The sequence below is a fragment of the Grammomys surdaster genome, unplaced genomic scaffold, assembly GCF_004785775.1.
Source record: "Grammomys surdaster isolate TR1022 unplaced genomic scaffold, NIH_TR_1.0 325, whole genome shotgun sequence".
In the NCBI taxonomy this organism is placed as follows: Eukaryota; Metazoa; Chordata; class Mammalia; order Rodentia; family Muridae; genus Grammomys; species Grammomys surdaster.
Window position 1 is genome coordinate 289,254 of NW_021604744.1, and position 21,349 is coordinate 310,602.

At 38.5% G+C, this 21,349-nt stretch overlaps 1 protein-coding gene across 1 annotated transcript in view; it reads right to left on the bottom strand.

The window, feature by feature from the left end:
* Reln (reelin) overlaps positions 1-21,349 on the bottom strand; it is a 416,018-nt gene that overhangs the window by 140,303 nt on the left and 254,366 nt on the right. Inside the window, exons 13-19 of the mRNA XM_028778108.1 lie at positions 15,174-15,286; positions 13,455-13,663; positions 12,601-12,729; positions 11,845-11,954; positions 9,036-9,102; positions 5,156-5,389; positions 4,338-4,499 (exon numbers count right to left, since the gene is read on the bottom strand). Coding sequence (XP_028633941.1) covers positions 4,338-4,499; positions 5,156-5,389; positions 9,036-9,102; positions 11,845-11,954; positions 12,601-12,729; positions 13,455-13,663; positions 15,174-15,286 — 1,024 coding nt within the window. The remainder of the gene's footprint in view (positions 1-4,337; positions 4,500-5,155; positions 5,390-9,035; positions 9,103-11,844; positions 11,955-12,600; positions 12,730-13,454; positions 13,664-15,173; positions 15,287-21,349) is intronic.

A 21,349-nucleotide genomic window follows, 5' to 3' on the forward strand; every position in this document is an offset into this window, starting at 1 on the left:
TTCCTTTTTTGTTTTTTTTATTGGATATTTTATTTACATTTCAGATATTATCCCCTTACCCCATTTCCCACCTGTCCAGGAACCCCCATCCCATCCCCCCTCCTCCTGCTTCTATGAGGGTATGCCCCCACCTACCCCCCCACTCCCACCTCCCCACCCTCAAATTCCCCTCACACTCCAGCCTTCATGGGACCAAGGATCTCCTCTCCCACCTATGACCAACAAGGCCATCCTCCCCTACATATCCAGATGGAACCATGGATCGCTCCCTATGTGTTCTCAGGCTGGTGGTTTAGACCCTGGGAGCTCTGGTTGGTTGGTATTGTTGCTCTCTCCTCATGGGGCCCGCAAACTCTTTCAGAACCTTCAGCTCCTTCTCTCTCACTCCTCCATTGGGAACCCCATGATCAGCTCAATGGTTAGCTGTGTGCATCCACCTCTGTAATATTTCAGGCTCTGGCAGACCTCTAAGGAGACAGTATACACTTCTGTATGGTCCTGTCAGCATACACTTCCTGGCATCCACATCAGTGTCTACCTTTGGTGACTGCACATGGGATGGATACCCAGGTGGAGCAGTCTTTGGACAGCCCCTCCTTCAGTTTCTGTCTCACACTTTGTCTCCATATTTGATCCCTTGAGTATTTTGTTACTCCTTCTAAGAAAGACCAAAGCACCCACACTTTGGTTTTCCTTGTTCATGAGCTTCATGTGGTCTGTGAGTTGCATCTTGGGTATTGTGAGCTTTTGGGATAATATCCAATGATCAGTGAGTGAATACCATGTATATTCTTTTGTGATTGCGTTACCTCACTCAGGGTGATACTTTCTAGTTCCATCCATTTACCTAAGAATTTCTCGAATTCATTTTTTAATAGCTGAGTAATACTCCATTGTGTAAAAGTACCACATTTCCTGTATCCACTCCTCAGTTGAAGGACATCTGGGTTCTTTCCAGCTTCTGGCTATTATAAATAAGGCTGCTATGAACATAGTGGAGCATATGCCCTTGTTGTATGTTGGAGCATCTTCTGGGCATATGCTGCATATGGTATGACTGGGTCCTCAGGTAATGCTATGTCCAATTTTCCTCAGTTTCTGTTTTTATGACTCCCTTTTCAGTTCTTATTTTATTAATTTGGATACTGTCTCTGTGTCCTCTGGTTAGTCTTGTTAAGGGTTTATCTATCTTGTTGATTTTCTCAAAGAACCAGCTCCTGGTTTTGTTGATACTTTGTATAGTTCTTTCTGTTTCTACTTGGTTGATTTCAGCCCTGAGTTTGATTATTTCCTGCCTTCTACTCCTCTTGGGTATATTTGCTTCTTTTTCTTTTAGCACTTTCAGGTGTGCTGTCAATTTGCTACTGTATGCTCTCTTCAGTTTCTTTTTGTAGACACTTAGAGCTATGAGTTTTCCCCTTAGTGCTGCTTTCATTGGGTCCTATAAATTTTGGTATGACGAGCCTTCATTTTCATTAAATCCTAAAAAGTCTTTCTTTCTTTCTTTATTTCTTCCTTGACCAAGTCATCATTGAGTAGAGCGTTATTCAGTTTCCATGTATAAGTGGGCTTTCCATTGTTTTTGTTATTATTGACGGCCAGCCTTAATCCACAGTGAACTGATAGGATGCATGGGATTATTTCAATATTTTTGTATCTGACAAGGCCTGCTTGGTCACCAATTATATGGTCTAATTTGGAGAAAGTACCATGAGGTGCTGAGAAAAAAGGTATATTATTTTGTTTTAGGATGAAATGTTCTATAGATATCCGTTAAATCCATTTGGTTCATAACTTCCCTTAATTCCACTGTGTCTCTGTTTAGTTTCTGTTTCCATGATCTGTCCATTGATGAGAGTGGGGTGTTGAAATCCCCTACTATTATTGTGTGAGGTACAATGTGTGCTTTGAGCTTTAGTAAAGTTTCTTTTATGGATGTGGGTCCCCTTGCATTTGGAGCATAGATGTTCAAAATTGAGAGTTCATCTTGGTGGATTTTTCCTTTGATGAGTATGACGTGTCCTTTCTTAACTTTTTTGATAACTTTTGGGTTGAAGTCAATTTATTCAAAATTTGAATAGCTACTTCAGCTTTTTTCTTGGGACTATTTGCTTGAAAAATTATTTTCCATCCTTTTACTCTGAGGTAATGTCTATCTTTGTCACTGAGGTACATTTTCTGTATGCAGCAAAATTCTGGGTCTTGTTTACATACAGTCTGTTAGTCTATGTATTTTTATTGAGGAATTGAGTCCATTGATGTTAAGAGATATTAAGGAGAGGAGATTGTTTCTTCCTGTTATTTCTGTTATTAGAGGAGGAATTAGGTTTGTGTAACTATCTTTTTTTGATTTGTTGGAAGATTACTTTCTTGCTGTTTCTAGGTTGTAGTTTTCCTCCTTGTAATGGAGTTTTCAATCTATTATCCTTTGTAGTGCTAGATTTGTGGGAAGATTTTGTGTAAATTTGGTTTTCTCATGGAATATGTTGGTTTCTCCATCTATAGTGATTGAGAGCTTTGCTGGGTATAGTAGTCTGGGCTGGCATTTGTGTTCTCTTAGGGTCTGTATGTCATCTGTCCAGGATTTTCTAGCTTTTATAGTCTCTGGTGAGAAGTCTGGTGTAATTCTTATAGGTCTGCCTTTATATGTTTCTTGACATTTTTCCCTTACTGTTTTTAGTATTTTTTCTTTGTTTTGTGCATTTGATGTTCTGATTATTATGTGATGGGAGGAATTTCTTTTCTGGTCTAGTCTATTTGGTGTTCTGTAGGCTTCTTGTATGTTCATGGGCATCTTTTTCAGGGGTTAGGAAAGTTTTCCTCTATAATTTTGTTGATATTTACTGGCCCTTTAAGTTGGGAATCTTCACTCTCATCTATAGCTATTATCCTTAGGTTTGGTCTTCTCATTGTGTCCTGGATTTCCTGGATATTTTGGGTTAGGAGCTTTTTGCATTTTGATAGTTGTATAAATGGTTTCCATGGTATCTTCTGCACATAAGATTCTCTCTTCTATCTCTTGTATTCTGTTGGTGATGCTTGCATCTATGAGTACTGATTTCTTTTCTAGGTTTTCTATCTCCAGGGTAGTCTCCCTTTGAGATTTCCCTATTGTTTCTACTTCCATTTTTACACCTTGGATGGTTTTGTTTAATTCCTTCACCTGTTTGGTTGTGTTTTCTTGCAACTATTTAAGTGATTTTTGTGTTTCCTCTTTAAGGGCTTCTACCTGTTTAGCTGTGTTCTCCTGTATTTCTTTAAAGGAGTTGTTTATGTCTTTCTTAAAGTCCTCTATCATCATCATGAGAAGTGATTTTAAATCTGAATCCTGCTTTTCCGGTGTGATGTGATGTCCAGGACTTCCTATGGTGGGAGAACTGGGTTCTGATGCTTTCAGGTAACATTGATTTCTGTTGCTTATGTTCTTGCACTTGCCTTTGCCATCTGGTTATCTCTAGTGCTACCTGCACTAACTGTCTCTGACTGGAGCCTGTCTTTCCAGTTATCTTGTTTGCGTCAGAACTCCTCAGAGTCCATATGTCTCTGTGATCCTGTGATTCTGAGCTCCTGAGTGGAAGAGCTCCCGTGACTCAGGCTGCCTCTGGATCCTGAAATTCTGCTGCTCTGAGTGCAGTAGTTACACCACTGCTCTAACATGGTTCAGGATTTGGTGTCTTCACAGGAGCAAGTGTCTGTCACAGCCAAAAGTACCAAGTGAGGGGTGGAAGAGGAGTGGTATTACAGAGGGGTAGGATTTGGCTGGGTGAGGGGTCCAGAGTGCCCGAGGCTCCCAGTTGCAGCTGTGGGGCATAGGGTTGTGGGGGAGGGTTCTTACCAGGTGCTCCAAGAAGGTTCAGGATAAGGTATCTTCAAGAGAGCAGACCAGCCAGGTGTCTGCCCCAACCAATAGGACCAATCCAGAGGTTGAAGGTGAGTGGTATTCTGGAGGGGCAGGGTTTGGGTGGGTTGCAGCTCTGGGTCTTAGGGTTGTTGGGGAGGGTTCTTACCAGGTGCTCTAGGAAGGTTCAGGATAAGGTGTCTTCAAGAGAACAGACCAGCTAGGTGTCTGCCCCAGCCAAAAGCTAGGGTATATTTTTTCCTAACTATCAAAGTAGTTTCCTTAAATACACATTTCAAAATACAAGAACATATTTCTTATATTGAAGTCAGTAGGAAACACAGATTTAAAAAATATGGCTTACCAATTGTTCACACAGTAGACAAATATACAGAATCTTATACAATTTGATCCTCCATGATATTGTAAAATTGAGTTATGGTTCATGCCAGGAAGGAAATATTATGGTATCCACTTTTGCTGATGTGCTCTAACATACCTGGGCTCATGGTAGTTGAGATATGAATAGTGTTCCAGGAGCTTCCATGTTATCCCATTGTCATATGAATAGTGCAGTAGAACTCCCTCCCCAGGCTGGTCAGGGGCCCTGCACGTACTCAGCACAGACTTGCTCCCCAGCCTCAGTGTGAACTGCAGAAACCTAGACACAAGTCACTCATGATTAGTAAGCACAATAATATTCTTTTTGATAGACTTAAGTTTTGTTTTCAAAGAATTTCAAATGCATTGAAATGAACATCTCAAAATCTATATATGTTTACATCATTGTTTTATAAAATATAAGTAATTGTACTGAGATGTACAAATGAGTGTAAAAGATTTGTATGTATTTTATATATACAGATGTATCCATAAAATACAACTACATTTATAGCTACTTGTATACTGTGTACTTGTTTACACATACTTAAAATGCCAATCATTCCTTTACTGCATTATTTATCAGGCACTGGGGAAAGGGATGACGTTGAGTAAATCTAATCAGCTCCTGCAAGCTGTCAAATAAATAAACTACATGAATAATTAACCATGCTTTGGCTTAAGAACACAGTTTTGATGCAAGCATCTCATATTTAAAAAAAATAATGTCAGTTGTTAGTAGCTCAAAGTCATTGGTAAGTCTTCTAGTTTATTAAAAACTAGGGAAAATTAATTATAAACAAACTAAGCATCCCTCCAGCCTACTTAAAGACTAGAAGATATATACTAGAAGTAAAAGAAAAAGACTAGAAATTGAAAATGGATCCAAACTCCATCATATGCTTTGTGTATATGCTGTATGCCACCCACACTCACCTGGACTGTGAGCTGTCCAGAAAGGAGGTGATTAGCTGCCGCCTCCCATCTTTGTTGAAAACCAGGGCCTTACCACTGGCTAAGACACCACAGCCAAAACTGACTTCAGCACCACGGATAGAGTAAAAGTTATGGTAGGAGGAAAGTCTGGAACTGCCAAAGCTTTCAGAAATAAACATTGGAAATGTCTGAGATGCCATCTCACAAGCTGGGCCAGAAAAACCAGGGTCACACCTGAAAGAAAGGTAAAAAGGTACTAGAAATGAGTCTTGAGCTGTAGGTCCTTCAGAGCCTGCTGCTCTTGATGGTCTATCCTTTGGACATTCCTGAGCTTACTCGTGTGTGTGTGTGTGTGTGTGTGTGTGTGTGTCTGTGTGTGTGTGTGTCTGTCTGTGTGTGTGTCTGTGTGTGTGTCTGTGTGTGTGTGTCTGTGTGTGTGTGTGTGTGTCTGTGTCTGTGTGATGTGGTGGGTGGGATGGGGTGGTGTTGTGTGGTGTGGTAGGGTGAGATGAGTGGTGTGGGTGGAGTGGGTGTCCAAGACTAGGGATTGGTGAGTGGTAAACAAGTTTCATTAGTCTTTGGAGAATACTGATCTGAAAATTTGGTAAGGGCCAATTGATTGTAAATATTCCAGAAGAAATCATTCTCTGCAGAGCCGTACTACGATTAAAACATCTCAACATTTACCTTTGACCAATATTAGAGCTTACTAAAATGTGCCAAAATCTGCATACACTAAAGCACATGTGATTTCATTCATGATGCTCATAAACTTTATGCATAAAACAATTTTTTTTCCTAGAAACAGGGTTTCTCTGTGCATCCCTGGCTCTCCTGTTACTTGCTCTGTAGACCAAGCTGGCCTCAAACTCACAGAGGTCAGCCTGCCTCTGCCTCATGAAATGCTTCTAATAAAAGATCTAGAGCAAGTTTCTTCTGAGAACAAAGGTAAATGTGAGATTATAAAAGGAATTATTTTACATATTGTGAAGTCATGAAAACAAAGATTTCAAAGGAAAGTCCACACCTCTGACCTAGATACAAATCCTTAACAGAACTCTGTTCCGTCTCAATGGCTCTCAACTCAACTTCTCATGCTTCAAGAAAAAGAAACGTGTCTCCCCAGGGGCTGACTGCTCAGTGAGAGTATCTTACCTTACATTGTCTGCTGAACCCCCTCCATCTTTAAGCAATGTGTAAACTTCATCATTGCTGAATTAATGTCTGAATATCAGAAACATATAGTTTAGTTACCTTTAGTTCTATAGTAGAATTTAGTAAAGTGAAGTCAGTGTCTTTAGTGCAGGAACATTTTTTACTGAAGCCTTTAAGCTTCCTTAAGTCTGAAATAACCCTTCCACACAGCAGTGTATCAATGAGTGAGTGTTATGGCCTAGCTCAGAGAATGCTCTCTGGCAGTGTTTCTGAAACCAAGGCCCACAATATCCTTCTCCAGGGTCCTCAGAATGTGATAACAAGTGGAATCAAAATGCCATATTTGATGTACATTATATTTTCCAGCATGTAAGTATACCATTTTTGTCAGGTTAACAAGGAAGTTGGCCCCGAAAATGCCCAGGACTAATACAGTATGAAGTTCGAGAGCTAACTTGTCAGTGTAAACAGCTTTGGGGAAAATGAATGCCTATCTACCAACCATGTTAATGAGCTCCAGCTTCTTTACAGGTTATTTCATAGATACAGTCATCCTCTGAGTCACCAAGAAGTTGCCAAATAGGCAAGAAAACATCACCTAAATCAGAAACACTGGGAGGCTAAGTGCGATTTACATGGCAAGCAATTGGAATGTGTTTCCCAGTTAAGAGTAGCATAGTGCATCTCAGGGTAGGTGCACTTTTGTAAATCTTATATATTGTTCTCTTAGAGTCAGATTGGGAGTAAAAGGTGTCCATCTAGATACAAAACACATTGGAGTCTCTTCCCATTAAATAGTTCTGAAATCTACTTAATAAAAATACTGTAACTTGGATAGAACATGCCTTGCATTTAAAAACAAAACAATGGATTCTTTGCAGTGCTTGCTTTTCAGCAATTGCACTGGTGACTTTAAAAATGACAGACAGGAAACTATCTGGCTCCTAATATGCCCACTGCTGGTTCATTTACATTTCTCCAAATGTAGCCACGTATTTAATCTGTTGTCAGGAAAAACCTCCCACTGTTCGGATACATGGGTAACACTCCAGAAATGTCCCCTTCTCATTAAGGTTTGCAACAGGGTTAGGGTTACCAGCTAAGTGAACTTTCAGTTTATAAATTCAACCCCAAGATGGACACAGGCCAGAAAGTGTTAATGGGCATGAAGGAGTGTGGTTCTGGCAGAAAATAATGACAATAATGATGTAGGGGCAGTACTAGGTTTAAGATTTGCAGACAGACAGTAAGTAGTTTTGAATAGAAACTTCTTTTCTGTTTAATTTTTTCTAACTCAATAAACTGCATATTACTAGAAAAATGGGGCAGAAACTAAATGTTTAGAATTTCCACAAAAGAGCAAAGGTAATCAATGTTATATCAAATATTGCCAGAATATGGAGACTTCTATCCCCATGGATGCGTATGTATATACATAGATATACACATATGCAGACATGTATACACACATGCACAGACACACTACATACACACAAACATGCAGATGGCTACACAGTTAGTTTACACATAGTTTAGTGTGTTCACATGACCCCTCCCCCCTAAAAAATCATGGCTATTCCTATTCAGTACTAAAGTATAAACAGTATAAAGTATAAGAAATGTTTCAATTCTTTACATGTTTCATAAAATATTTAATTATACAGAGTGACCTCTTTGTTAATTAAATTTGATAAAATACAGTTTTAAAAATTAATCTGACATACTAATTCCAGTGTTTCCAATTGTTTGCCTTACAACTTCTGTAAAAGCAGGTTCAAAGCTCTTTTGGAAACTATCTACCTATTAATTAGTTACCCAATTAATTACTTCTTTTTGTCTGGAGGTGTTGAAAATTTATCTGTATGGAAAAGATTGTCTCTGGTTTCAGGAACTCATAAGAAACTTAGAACTAAACATTAATATAGGAATGACATAATAAATGTAATGACCCATTCTTGGTATTAATATAACACAATCCACCAGTGGTAACTGGATATTACCCCATTCGTGTATTATTTCAGACTTCAGAGTCAGCATCACTGTTGTATAAAATATACAGAAAAGCTAACTATACAGCTATGAGTGATTTGAATTTATTACAAATTTACATGAAGAATATTACAGTTTTTACAATTAGCCTAATATAAATTTATTAATTAATTTTACTTCCAAATTGCAGTTAAATTACATTTAAATCCTATCTTAAGGATTGGGAAGATGCATCGGTGGGCAAGAGTGCTTGTTGTCCAAGCATGAGAGCCTGACCCAAAGATTTGGGGTACACATAGACAGCTGGGTGTGGCTGCATGGATGACTATAGCCCAGGAGGTTTGGAAGGCAGAGACAGAAGGGTCCCTCGGGGCTTGCTGGCTCCTAGTGTATCTTAGGTTCAGTGAACGACCCTGTCTCAAAGGAATAGGCATAGTGTAATAGAATCAGGACACTCCATGTCCTCCATTGGCCTTTGTATATATCCCCTTGCTCAATATATTACATATACATATTACAAAATACACCTTCCACATATGTCATGCTTACATAAATATACGCACATCACACACACACACATACATCTACAGTGATTTCATTTCAAGTACCCTGATTTGGTTTTAAAAATAATGCAAATTCTAGAAAGAATGTTAAACATATTTACATGGCTTGAGGCCTTGATATTCAATATATATATATAAATGGACAACCATACATATTATTTTCAAATGCTTACTTGCAGCCATGCCGAGTGCATTGTCCTCTGCCAGAACAGAATTTGAGACATGATGGACCTATATAAACTACAAGAAGAAAGAAGTCATGTAAAGATGGCAACATAATTGGAAAGCCCACAACCATTACTGACATAATTAGAAAGCAATATCCACAAAGCACGGAGCACATACTCACAAGTGTGTTGGATCTCTTAATTTCCATAAATAATTCTTCCAAGATTTTAATGTTTGTACTCAGAGGAACAGGGCCATGAAATTTATATTACTTACTGCAATGTCTTCTCCTCCAGTAATTACAGACAGACCAATACTGCCTGTGCTCTGCAGGTTCTATAATGCACACATTCTTTGGGGAGAAGTAAAGGATCTATTTGATGCATCGCAAAGTGGAGAGGCTACAACTATAACTTCTAGTGTTAGGGAGGAAATCTACAAAATTATAGATGAGCATTACATATATTTCTAAATATTAATTCCTCCTCCCTGGAAATATGGAGCAACATTAAAAATGTTAGAAGAATTAGATAGCGCATTGCCAGGTTAAAAGTGCTGGCATTAGGTATCCAAAAATTCTGGATTTACATTTTGGCTTTTGGAAAACTTTGAGTAAGTGATTTATCCTGATTAAACCTTGCTGTCTCTACTGTGTAAAGTGGGATGATGATTTTTCTTAGAGAAAAGATTATGTATATCATGTTCATGATGCCCTGTACCATGTACCTGTAATCGGCACAGCCACCACCACCTTCCAGCCCTATCATCCAGCAGGCTCCACCATCCAAGAAGTACTGAGGAACACATCAGACATGCTTGGTTGTAAGCTGCAAGAGGCCTTGACCTGGGTCCTGCGAGAGCATGCTGCCCCCTACAGGGTTATTCTGATGGTTCATGGGCCCTCAACACCATATCATTATTTTGAAAAGCCTTCATAGAAACAAGATCATCAATAACACAAGGCTTCCCCAGTCAATAAAATTACAACCAAGCATTTATCATCCTCCCTGCCAACTTCATCATCATCACCATAATATAGCTGGAGAAGTAAAGATATAGGAGACATAACCTGCCCTGGGATTTTCCATTTTGTTAACATTTTCAGGATTGTTACCTAACAAACTTATGATGCCGTGCTAATGTTTTCCCCATGTATCTTCCTTCTCACGATTATCCACACTGTCTCAAGATTTCTGCGATGTAGTTCTAGGTGTTGAGAACTAAGTAGGAGAAGTGGCAGATGTGTTCTTTCTGGAACAAATGTGAGTCTTCATCCTGCTCTGTAAGCATGCCTGTTCCTGGACAACCTCACACAGGATTGAAGAGATTGTGTCTAAGTTGTGCAGCCAGCACTGAGCATGTACATTCCTTTTCCCAGGAGACTCAAAGCATGACACGTGGTCTGCAGTATGTGTGTCCTAAAGACTCCTTGACCCCAAACAGTACTCTATGTGCTATTCTCAGGAAACTGGGGAAACCTTTTCATACGTCTTATTATTCTTGTAATTCCATCATATGTGTACTTCATTTTATTCCTAGTTTTAAACTTCTTTTGTGATTATTAAAAGTAAAAAGATTCACTATGAACTCTTAAAAAGAAGAACACTGGCAAAGTCCGTTCATATCCTACTGTGTGGTGGGCACACACCCTGGACCAGCCTATTAGCATCTGTGATAATTAAAATGCCATGCAAATATTCTACCAGTGGAGAAACTTTATTTTAACAAATTAAACCTTAGTTAGTTTAGTTTATAAACTAGGATTAGTATCATGGGCCTTCTTTTTGTTTTTTAAATATTCAACATAGACTTCATATTGGCATATGGTTAAATTATCTTGCCTGAAGAGGTCTTCAAAATTTAAGAACTTCATGTAATTAGTTTCTTAGGATTTAAATTATTCAAAAACAGAAAGAGAATTATAATATGTGGAAAATCATTAAAGTATGGTTTTATTAATTAGAACAAACCAAGACAGAGGGTATGTTAAAATTACTTAAATACAGACATTTTGTCCTTCCGTCTATTCTTATGTGTCTCCTCTACAGAACCTTTCTAGTTCTTGTAATGTAAACTTTTAGTCAAATTTACGTATGTCCTATAAATCTATCCAGAAATTAATATAGAACAAACAAACAGGATTGGTATTTAATAACAATGTAAAAGCCATGTAACTTAACATAGTAAGATAGCTTCTCTTATTGTGCAGTAAAGTACACACTGCCCCACACAGAGGCTGGTTTTAAAATTATGCAGAAGCCATCAAAAATGCAGTCAACAGTTTCTATGGATATCCATATATTTCTTTCATGCTATTTTCTGAAAACAGGGTAGAGGCTTCACTAGTATCTTAGGGATGATGTCTCCCCACTCTGTGTAATGTCTGCAACTGGAAGATAAGCATCCCAGATGTTATGGAAGTTATTCAGAAGAATGGGTCTTATTTTAATACATGCAGTATGGTACTTATGGTAATTTTGCATAAAAATTCAAGAAAACGTTAGGCTATCCCTTGTCATCAACTGTGGATTTGAATTTTAGGAGTTTAAGCATTTTAAAATTATATATGTTGAGACATTTCAGCATCTAATATTGCTGACTACCCAGCCCTTTTTTTTCTTTTCCTTTTTTTTTTTTTTTTCCTGATTGTGCATCCCTGGGCTTCTCACAGAACGCAAAGGAGAAAAGGAAGAAAGGGCATTTAATGAATCTCAAGACCATGACTTAGAAATGTGATTAAGTCTGTGCAGACTAACAAAACACTGGGAAAGCCTACATCAATGGCCCATGATTGTGATAGGCACAGACACTAACCATTATCAATTGCCCACATGTTTCCAAGGATTGGTCCTGTTTGTCTCCAGCGAATCCTGGTGTCTCGGGTGAGTGCTGCGTTAGGGAGGGGAATTGTGATTCGGTTCCATCTGCAAGAAAATTAGCATGAAATCAGCTTCACAACTATGTCCTCATCTTCTGAATTAGTCTTACGTGTGTGAGGTTTCTGTTTCTGCTTGCTAGCAATAACACCAAAATTAATCAAGGATTTACATTTACCTGTTGGGGTCTGTAGCTTAATTTTGCTGGCCTTATAAATATTTTACTATGTAGCTAGTGCTTATTCTGTAAACTGGGAAAAATTTTACAGAGTCATCTTGAATTTTATACTAATCCACAAGAGGATATGTACTGCATCTTAATTCATGTGAAAATTTAGATGGACCACCATTATACACAGTTAACAACAGAATAAGGTCTGAACCAGGTCTAATTTCAAAAGTTATCTTTCTTCTACTCTTGCTTTAAGTGCATATTTTGTTTAAACAAACAATAACCATGGGGCTATAATCAAAACCACAAATATTATAATAAAGAATAACTGATCTCATTCAGTATGATCATGTACAGGATTTAGCTGAAAATATGGATGTATTTATTTTCACAATACCACTCCTAAGGAAAAGTCAGTTTACTTAACAATTATTTAAAATTCTAGTCTCAGAATTACTCACTGTTTTTCATTTCAAGACATGGATCCATCTTTTCACTGAACCTTGGAGCATGTTTACTCACCCACTGTAGTTTTCTGAGGAGTAGACGGTGCTGTGGGGGAGATGGGGGCCTGCACAGATCTCTGGCAGGCACTCAGTGTGGAGTAGGGACCAAGACCGTCCATGATTAGTAGAAAACTCCAAGCTGACACTAATAACAACAGAACATAAAAACAGAAAGGGGGCAAAGATAACAAATGAATCTTTATTTCTGTCTAAATACTCTGAGTGAGTCAATGAGTGTGGGATTCCTCTAAGACCTTTACTAAATGTTTCATATCTCACTGAAGTCTGACCAGCCTTCAAAGGGCAAGCTGTTGGATTCCTGCCATAAGAGCTATGTCTGAAGGACAATAAACAGTAAACTGGGTTTGTGCTCTTGAATTTGATGGATAGCAAGGCAATTACCATGTCTCACACTGTCACTTCATCCTGTGAATGTGAGGCCAGCAAAATTCTTACATAGGATCTGAGCAACACTTATGCAAGAGAAGCAGAGAAGTCATAGCCCTTGAAGTGCTAATTGACTTCCATAACTATTATTAGGGGATCACCAGCCACGAAAGGCCAATCTTGTCTTCAGTTATTTTCACCCAGCAATCTGTTATAACGGATGCTGCCACAGCATGTGTGAACACCTCTGATATCTTATATCAAGCTCCCAGAATGAAGTCATTCTAACTGAAAAATCCATCCAGTCATATCCCTCCTATTTATTAATTAATCAAAGAAAGTTTTTAGGGAGAAGGTAGGAATCTAAATATTGTTATGGATTTTTTTTAAATCCCAGCCAAAAATCTATTGACAAATCTACCTTAATGGTCAAGCGCATGTGTTCATTTCCCACTGGGTTAGGACACTCAGTTTGCTTCTCACCTGTTACCAGGCTGGTGTGTGCCACAGCCCAAGTTAATAGAAAATTGGATCATGTGAGACATTGTTGAAGGGAGAACAGGCAGCACATGGAAGAAGTCTACAGCCCAGACATTCCGGTTATGCCCTTGGTGGTTCTTTTGCCTGAGACAAAATTTGGTGGCAGGTGTCTGAAGTTCAGGATTGATGACCACAGAAACCAAAGCTGGAACCTTCCAAAAAAGGACACTCAGATTATTTACAATCCTTTCCATTTAGTCAGTATGAATCCTCTTAGACTCTATCTAGCAAATCACTAAGCACCTAACTGTCACTTACTGTGCATCAGGCAATGACTTTGTGCTATATTTATTAGTTCATGTGGAAGGTATTGTCTTCAAGGACAGCTCAGAATTTCTGTCTGGACAGTGGGACTCCTGGTGTGTGACTGATCACCTATGTGCCTCCCAGGACAGGACTAAGACAGCTGAATAATTATTTGATTTTATCATTAATGCTTTCAAAAGTGGCTTTGTATAATATTAGTGTTTTTACCAACTAGGAATTTTGAAAATAAGATTCAAAATAGAAGTAACCATAGACAAGTAAATCAATACATAATCTTTAATTCCTATGATTTGGTGAGAAGCATTCACAGGACCAGAGCAGGTGGAATCCTACCACATAATTGCAAAATTTGTAGTCCACAATAACATTCCAAGTACTGTCAATTGGGTTATACAATCAATTGAATGTTGAACTTGCTGGATATTTTTCTTTGATTGATCCCTATGTTGACCATTTTAAAATGCTTTATTTTGTGTGTATATGTGCATATAGACTGGTCTGCACATGTGTACATGAGGCGGTGGTTGAAGTCATGTATCTTCCTCAACAACTGCTCTCTATTGTTTTCCACTTGGGGTCAGCAGCTCTCACTGAAACTGGAGCTCATCTATTCAGCTAGACTGGCTTGTCAGGGTCTAAGGATCCTCCTGTTCCCACCTCCCCTGTGTTGAGACTGCAGATGTGCACCACCATGACCAACGTTTTACTTGTGTTCTAGAATCCAAACTTAGTTACTACTGCTTATAAAGCAAGCTTGGAACTGACACAGGCTTCTCCCCAGCCCCCAAATTCTGGAAAGTAGTTAAAGTGCTATCAATATGGAGAGAAAATACTAATGAGTATGGTATAAGATCAGTACATATTGATAGAATAAAAAAAATCGCACCCATGACAAGCATCTTGAATGGTTTTCTAGATGTTTGTAAATATCCAGAAATAACACCTGTCCACCCAGAGAGCAAAGGGAAATGACCAATCCTAGAGCTCTAACTAGCAAAGAAAAATGTAAGGGTAACAATGACTTGAACTCTTGCAATGCCTTCTGACTAGCCAGAAGTGAGGCTCTACTCATTGTGTCTAAAAGCAAAGCTATGAAGCTGCATAATTAAAGTCATGTTTACAGCCTTCTCAGGGACAAGAATAACTGTCAGTCAGAGGACTGAGTTTTGCTTTATTGTTGCTGTAATTGTTCTTCCTGACAAAAATCAGAGTTCTCATTTATATCAGTAATAAAAATGAATGTTAAGATTCCCAAGTCCATTAAAAAAATCTAGCAATTTCCTGGGGTGACAAGGAAAGAGATGTATACTCTGTGCTTGGCATGGTCTTCATGTATGTGGCTTTGGCCTGAGAGTTCTGAGGTAAGTCATCAGGCACAAGGACTGGCATTTGTACCTTATAGGAAGAATAGGAAAGAGTGTCCAGTGCAATGTGTTCTTTTCTTCCTTCAGTCTTTGCATATAAGATGATATCGTTTTCATGAGAGTCTCCAGGGTCACAGATTCCTCCTGTACCAAACAAACGATTCATAGTGTTAGAACCAACTTGAATAAAAAACATCACATGTAGCATTGGAAATCAGAGAAATGACAATACTACATGTCACTTAATGATACCTTTACACAGAGACAATGAGACCCAAGAAATTAATTAATGAAGATAGCTCAGAAGAGCCAATGTTCCAGATCAAAGACTTGACACGTAAAAGACAACATTCTTCTTTGTTTGATAGAATTACCCAAATACGTGGCCATGACTCAATCCAGTTAAAATGAAGCGCATTTGTGTGTGCATGTGTATATATGTGGCACACATGTACATATGCTTTTTTTCAGTGTGTGGGTATATGGTATATGTGTGTATTGTACTTGTGTGTGTAGGCCAGAAAAAAACCTTGTGTGTTATCTTTTCAAGACAAGGTCTTTCATTGGTTTGGAACTCATCAAGCAGACAAAGCTGGCTGATTTGCAAGTCTCAGGAATCTGTTAGTCTCTGCCCCACAGTGTTGGAATTATATAGTAAGCCATTATGCCTGGGACTGACCATCTCCCCAGGCCTGATGAAAACCTGTTTATCACAGCCTTTATGTAGCTGTAGGTTTTTTTCTACTCATGCTTAGGTCCTCTATTTCATTAACAAGTCTGTTTTGTGCCAGTACCATACTGTTTTATTTTTATTGCTCTATAATATATCTTGAAATCTGGAATGGTAATCCCTACAACATTGTTCTTCTTGCTTGGGATTATATTGGCTATATTGGCTATGTGTGTGGGTTTTTGTGTGTGTGTGTGTGTGTGTATGGTTTCAAACAATTTTAGGATTTTCCCCTCTATTTTTAAGAAAAATGTTCTGGGCTGTTTGATTGGGATAGCATTGACTCTGTAAGTGGCCTTTGGTAAAATGGTTGTTTTTGTAATATTGATTTTATCAATCCATGAGCATTGGAGGTGTCTCCATTTTCTAGCGTCTTCCTCAACTTCTTCACAGATTGAACCTTTCGTTGTAGAGGTCTTTCACCTCCTTGTAAAGTTTATTTCAAATTCTCATCATCTTTGAGGCTACTGTAAATTATGAGTGTGCCCACAATCTCTTTCTCTGTGTATTTGTTGTTGGTGTACAGAAAGGCTTTGTAAGTTGATTTTGTACCCTGTCATTTTGCTGAAATTGTTGATTCTTTATAGTTTTTTGGTGGAAATCTGGGGCCTTTATGTATCATATCATCTATAAACTGAAATAATTTGACTTCTCATTTTTTCATTTGTATTCTTTTAGTTTCCTTCTCTTGCCCTCCAGTTCTAGTTAGTGCCCTGAGCACTATATTGAAATGCAGTGGGGACACTGGTCAGCCCTGTCCTGATTTTAATGGTGTCATTTCAAGTTTTTCCTCCATTTAGGATAATGTTGGATGTGGGTTTGTCATACATAGCCTTTATTATGTTGAGGCATGTTTTCTCTAGTCCCATTCTCTAGGACTTTTATCATTAAGACTTGTTGGATTTTATCTAGGGGCTCTTCTGTATCAAGTGATTTTTGTCCGTAAGCCTGTTTATATCAAAATGTCTGGTGATTCCCTGCATGGAAGACTTCTGAAATGGTGCTATGAAGACGTTTCAAAAGTAGACATGCTTGTGTTTTAAGTATGTACTTTTTACTTTTCACATTAATATTTGGTGCTTCATTTGATTAGTGGCAGGTATATAGTAGAATTTGCTCTCTCACTGTACTTTGTGTTCACAAAATGTGATATACCATTAGAACTGGAAGGGAGGAGAGAGACCCCTGGTGATAGAATAGCCTGAGTAGGTATTCTGTCTTGTCACCACTGATCTATTCTTTCCCTATTACATGTTATCAACAATTGTGGCTAAGTAGAAGAAACCCCGCCCCAGCAATACAAGAGTACAGGCATGCAGAAGCATTTCTCAAATGCATCACACCAAACTTTCCTGTTATCCTTACATTTCTAAGAAATCTCTCAGTTCTAAAATAAATACCACTGATGTTAACTTTATTTACAAGTAACTGCTATTGCTGGTATTCTGTAGTGCCATTAAGGTACTCTTCAAACTCTCAAATAGGATCACCCTTTGGAAACTTATTGAAATCAACATATAATGATTGATACACTACTAAAAATTAAATAAGCCAAGTCTGTTGTTTACAGATAATCTGGTTTGATTCAATTAGGATAATAGAGGTCTTCAGTTTGGAAGAAACTGTCTGACAAGTAAAGCTAAAAAAGCTAGATAGAGCCTGATTAGTATAACAAATTTGATAATTGAAGAACTGTTAGCCAAGAAGAAAGCTATAAAGAAAAACATTAACAGTAGATGGGAATGGAAGGGTCTTTGAAGACCGGAGCATGTCTTGGGGACTGACTTGGCAGAATGAGTGAAGGAGAGCATGCCACTGCTCACGGGTCCAGAACCACTCCTATGACACAACAACATAAAATGTCTGATCTGATGCTGTAACACTGACTGGTCCTTCAGGATCAGCCATTGCATTTTCATAGCTTGTTAATGAGAATTGTGACTGGCCTATAAATCTTTGTAGTGTCTCCAAGATAGCACTTTTGAGGCCCTTAAGTAAAGTGGTTGAATCCACAAAAACCAATAGTTGACTATGGTTACTTCATTAAGGCAATATGCAAAGTCCATTCTGGTAAACAAGCACTCTTATTTATGGAACACTGTTCTTTCGTGTTCCAAAGAGCAATTACTTTTTAAAAACCTGACAAATGCCTTACCAGAAACTCATGGTTGGCTTCAGGAGTGATCTATTAGATTTATACTGCGCAAATCCTCTCAAGCCTCCTAAGTTCATTGTATAAGCTATTTGACATGTTTGAGCAGCACTGAACGTTGGTTTGCTAACTGAGAATCCAGCGTCTGTGAGACAAATGGCAGAGCACTTGGAGCTGCTGGAACTGAGCTTGCTGCTAATCCAGTGAAGAAGAGGTTCAGCATATGTCCTACTGCTTTGTCCCTAGAGCAGCTCTGAGCATATGGTATTCCAGTGAGCTACATAATGATGGTGTAGGAAATCTGTGCCTACATTTGTTGAACAGTTTTAGGAATACAATATATATTGTAGCTTTAGACACTGAAGCTACAAGTGAAGAAACAAATCTGTCTGGTAACTAATTTTCTTCCCAAGGAAATACTGCTTTTCAGCAATATTGTAATGAAGAATTGAGGTTGCAAATGGTGCCAGATACTCCCTGAACAGGTTTTGTCTTTAGTTAGACAACTAGAGTTTGAATAAGAATAATGATACCTACTTATAATTCGGTATATACCACATGTTATGCAACAGAAAATATTAAATACAAGTATTATGTGTTTCCACTTTATAACAGTTTTCTATAAGTGTTATATGCATTTATCACTCTGCTGATGGAACTGAGACCGGGAGAGGCTCTACAATTGGCTCAGAATCAAGTCTATGTTTGATGGCATTCTGTTTGACCTCAGCCCTGCATTGATGACCTCAACCCTGTAATGACATCACCCAGGGAAACTGTGGATGTCTGTATTTATAAGGGGTTGAAAATTAGCATGTTGCTCATGTTGTGCATTTTAAATTAGCATATGATTATTATTTACTGAGTTATGTGATCGGAGCTGAACTAGGGAAGGTAGATACAGTGGAAATGTAGACTTCTGCCCAACAGATGTTTATCATTCAGGGTCAAAAATCTGTAGAGAAAATTATGGTTTTGATACCGGTATCATTTATTTTAGCATTTCACTACATCAGAGTAATAAAGCAGTTACTAAGGTTATTGTAAATGGTGGTACCTGGGGGAAGATACAGATGAAACAAAATTCTCCTATTTCCATCAAACATTGAGTAATGTTTAGAAATTATCAAGAAGGAACTAAAGCATGAAAGGTCCCACTGTGTGATGCTACTGTAACAGATCTAAGGATGTAGGCCTGGATGGTCCATTCTCTGCACCTTCATTAACTGGTTTCCGGGATCTTCCTGGGTCTCTTAAGAACAGTAAATGAACAGCTCAGAGAAGAAACACATGTGGGATGCTCACACAGGACAGAATGGAAAAGAAAGTCCAAGAGGAACCAAGGCATTAAAATGATGACAGAGTTTATCTGAAATGTTCCTCTGAGGGCAATATGTCAGTCCTGTGAAATTCAGTGACAGCAACATCTTCAGGAAGACATGGAATCTTGCTTAGCTTACAAAGCTTTGATGCATGGTGGAAAGAAGGACTCAGGAGGCAGTTTGTACAGCAATTAAAGTACAGAAGAATTTCAATGAAAGCCAGCTAGACAGGCAGTTTTAGAGTACTTAGACACTGTTTTAAATAGCTTTATAGACATTCATTTGTGTGAAGAAAACGGTTTTGCTGATTTTACTATTTTTCTAGCACTGGGCTAGGCAGGGAAATTGACCCCAGTTGGTCATTTAGTGAGAAAACAAAACAAAACAAAAAAAAACCCAAACCAAACAACAATAAAACAAAAAGAAAAACAAAAATAAAAAACAAGACATACACAGTAGTGTTCACTAACCTAGGCTTTTCTTTACATTGTGTGTTACCTACAGTCAAGTATGACATACAATTACTAATAGTCATCTGACACTTCACTTTCAGAACAGTTGGGTATTATAAATTATTTATTAGTGTGTGTGCATGCACATGTATACATGTATGCACGAGTTCATGCATGAGTGTGTTTCTGTGTATGTATAAATACTTATGTTTCTACGGCAAGAGGCCAGAAGCCAATGCTGGGTATCTCTGTCTATTTCTCTTCACCTTAGTTTTTGAGATAGTGTCTCTGACTACATCTGGAGCTTGCCATTTAGCTAGACTAGCTGGTCAGCAAGCCCAAGGATCCTTCATCTCTGTCTCCAGTGCTGGGATGAGAGGAACTCAATGCTACACTTGCCTTTTCACATGTGTGCTGGAGATCCAAACTCAAAACCTCAAACTTTCAAGGCAAGTTCTTTATCCACTAAGCCATCTCCTCAACTCATATTTCATTTATGAAATATGACTCTCTTTGTTAGTTTTTTTTTTTACTATGCCTGCCTGATTTATAGTTTACTCATCAAATTTCATCATGTGTATGTGTGTATGTATAGAAGACAGCACAGCATATAGAAAAGTCCCATTAGGACTCATGGTTTCCAGGACCCACAGAAATTAGAACATAAGGAGAGAGTCCTCATAAAAAGAACAACAATTAGCATTAGTTGCACTGTGCTGATAAATCATAGTAGAAATCCAGAGAAAAGAGACAATGTGAACTAAAAGAGCTGAGAACACAAACTAAATGCTCAGTTGACATTTTCAGGGGAGCAATGAACAGACACTAAAATGAATGATATTCATTAGGTTAATTTTGTCTTGTTCACTGAAGTTTGGCTCTAAACTGCACTAGATTCCGGTCCTCAAGAATGTCTTTTGAAGCCTGACTGCATAGCAGTTGATGTCAAAAAAGACATCTCCAGGAAAAAGACATCGGGATGGGTATGGCCCTCATGCCTCACTGGACAGTGACAGGGGGACCAGAGCCATTACAAGGTCCCCTTCAATTACTGGAGGTCAGGCCTCTATCCCTGCCTTCACAAGATTAGAATAACCACAGCCCTTCTATACTTAGAGAAGGGAGAAGATGTCAGGGGCAGCCCTGCTTATACACTGAGGCCTAAAATCAGCCATAGACCTAAAATCAGCCATAGGTCTACAATCAGCAATAGGCCTGTCATACATGTATACTAACACCAAGTCTTGGGTCTCTGTGGAAAAACATTGAAACAGATGGCTATAAGCTATTGTAAACAGGCAGCTTTTGTGGAAATTTACCAGCCTGAGTAGTCACAGACCTTGTAAATAGGTAGCCTTGGCAGATAATGCCAACTTAGACAAGGACAAGTGAATCATAGGCAGAGTCATAGCGACATTTCCCCTGAACCTTCATCCAGTCAATACCCTGTTTTGAAAGGTATCTGTACTCCCCCTGAACACCCACGCTCCAGTGTCACCCCTTCCCCATGTCCTGAGTTTTTGTGTTTATAACCCCTGTGTGAATAAGTAA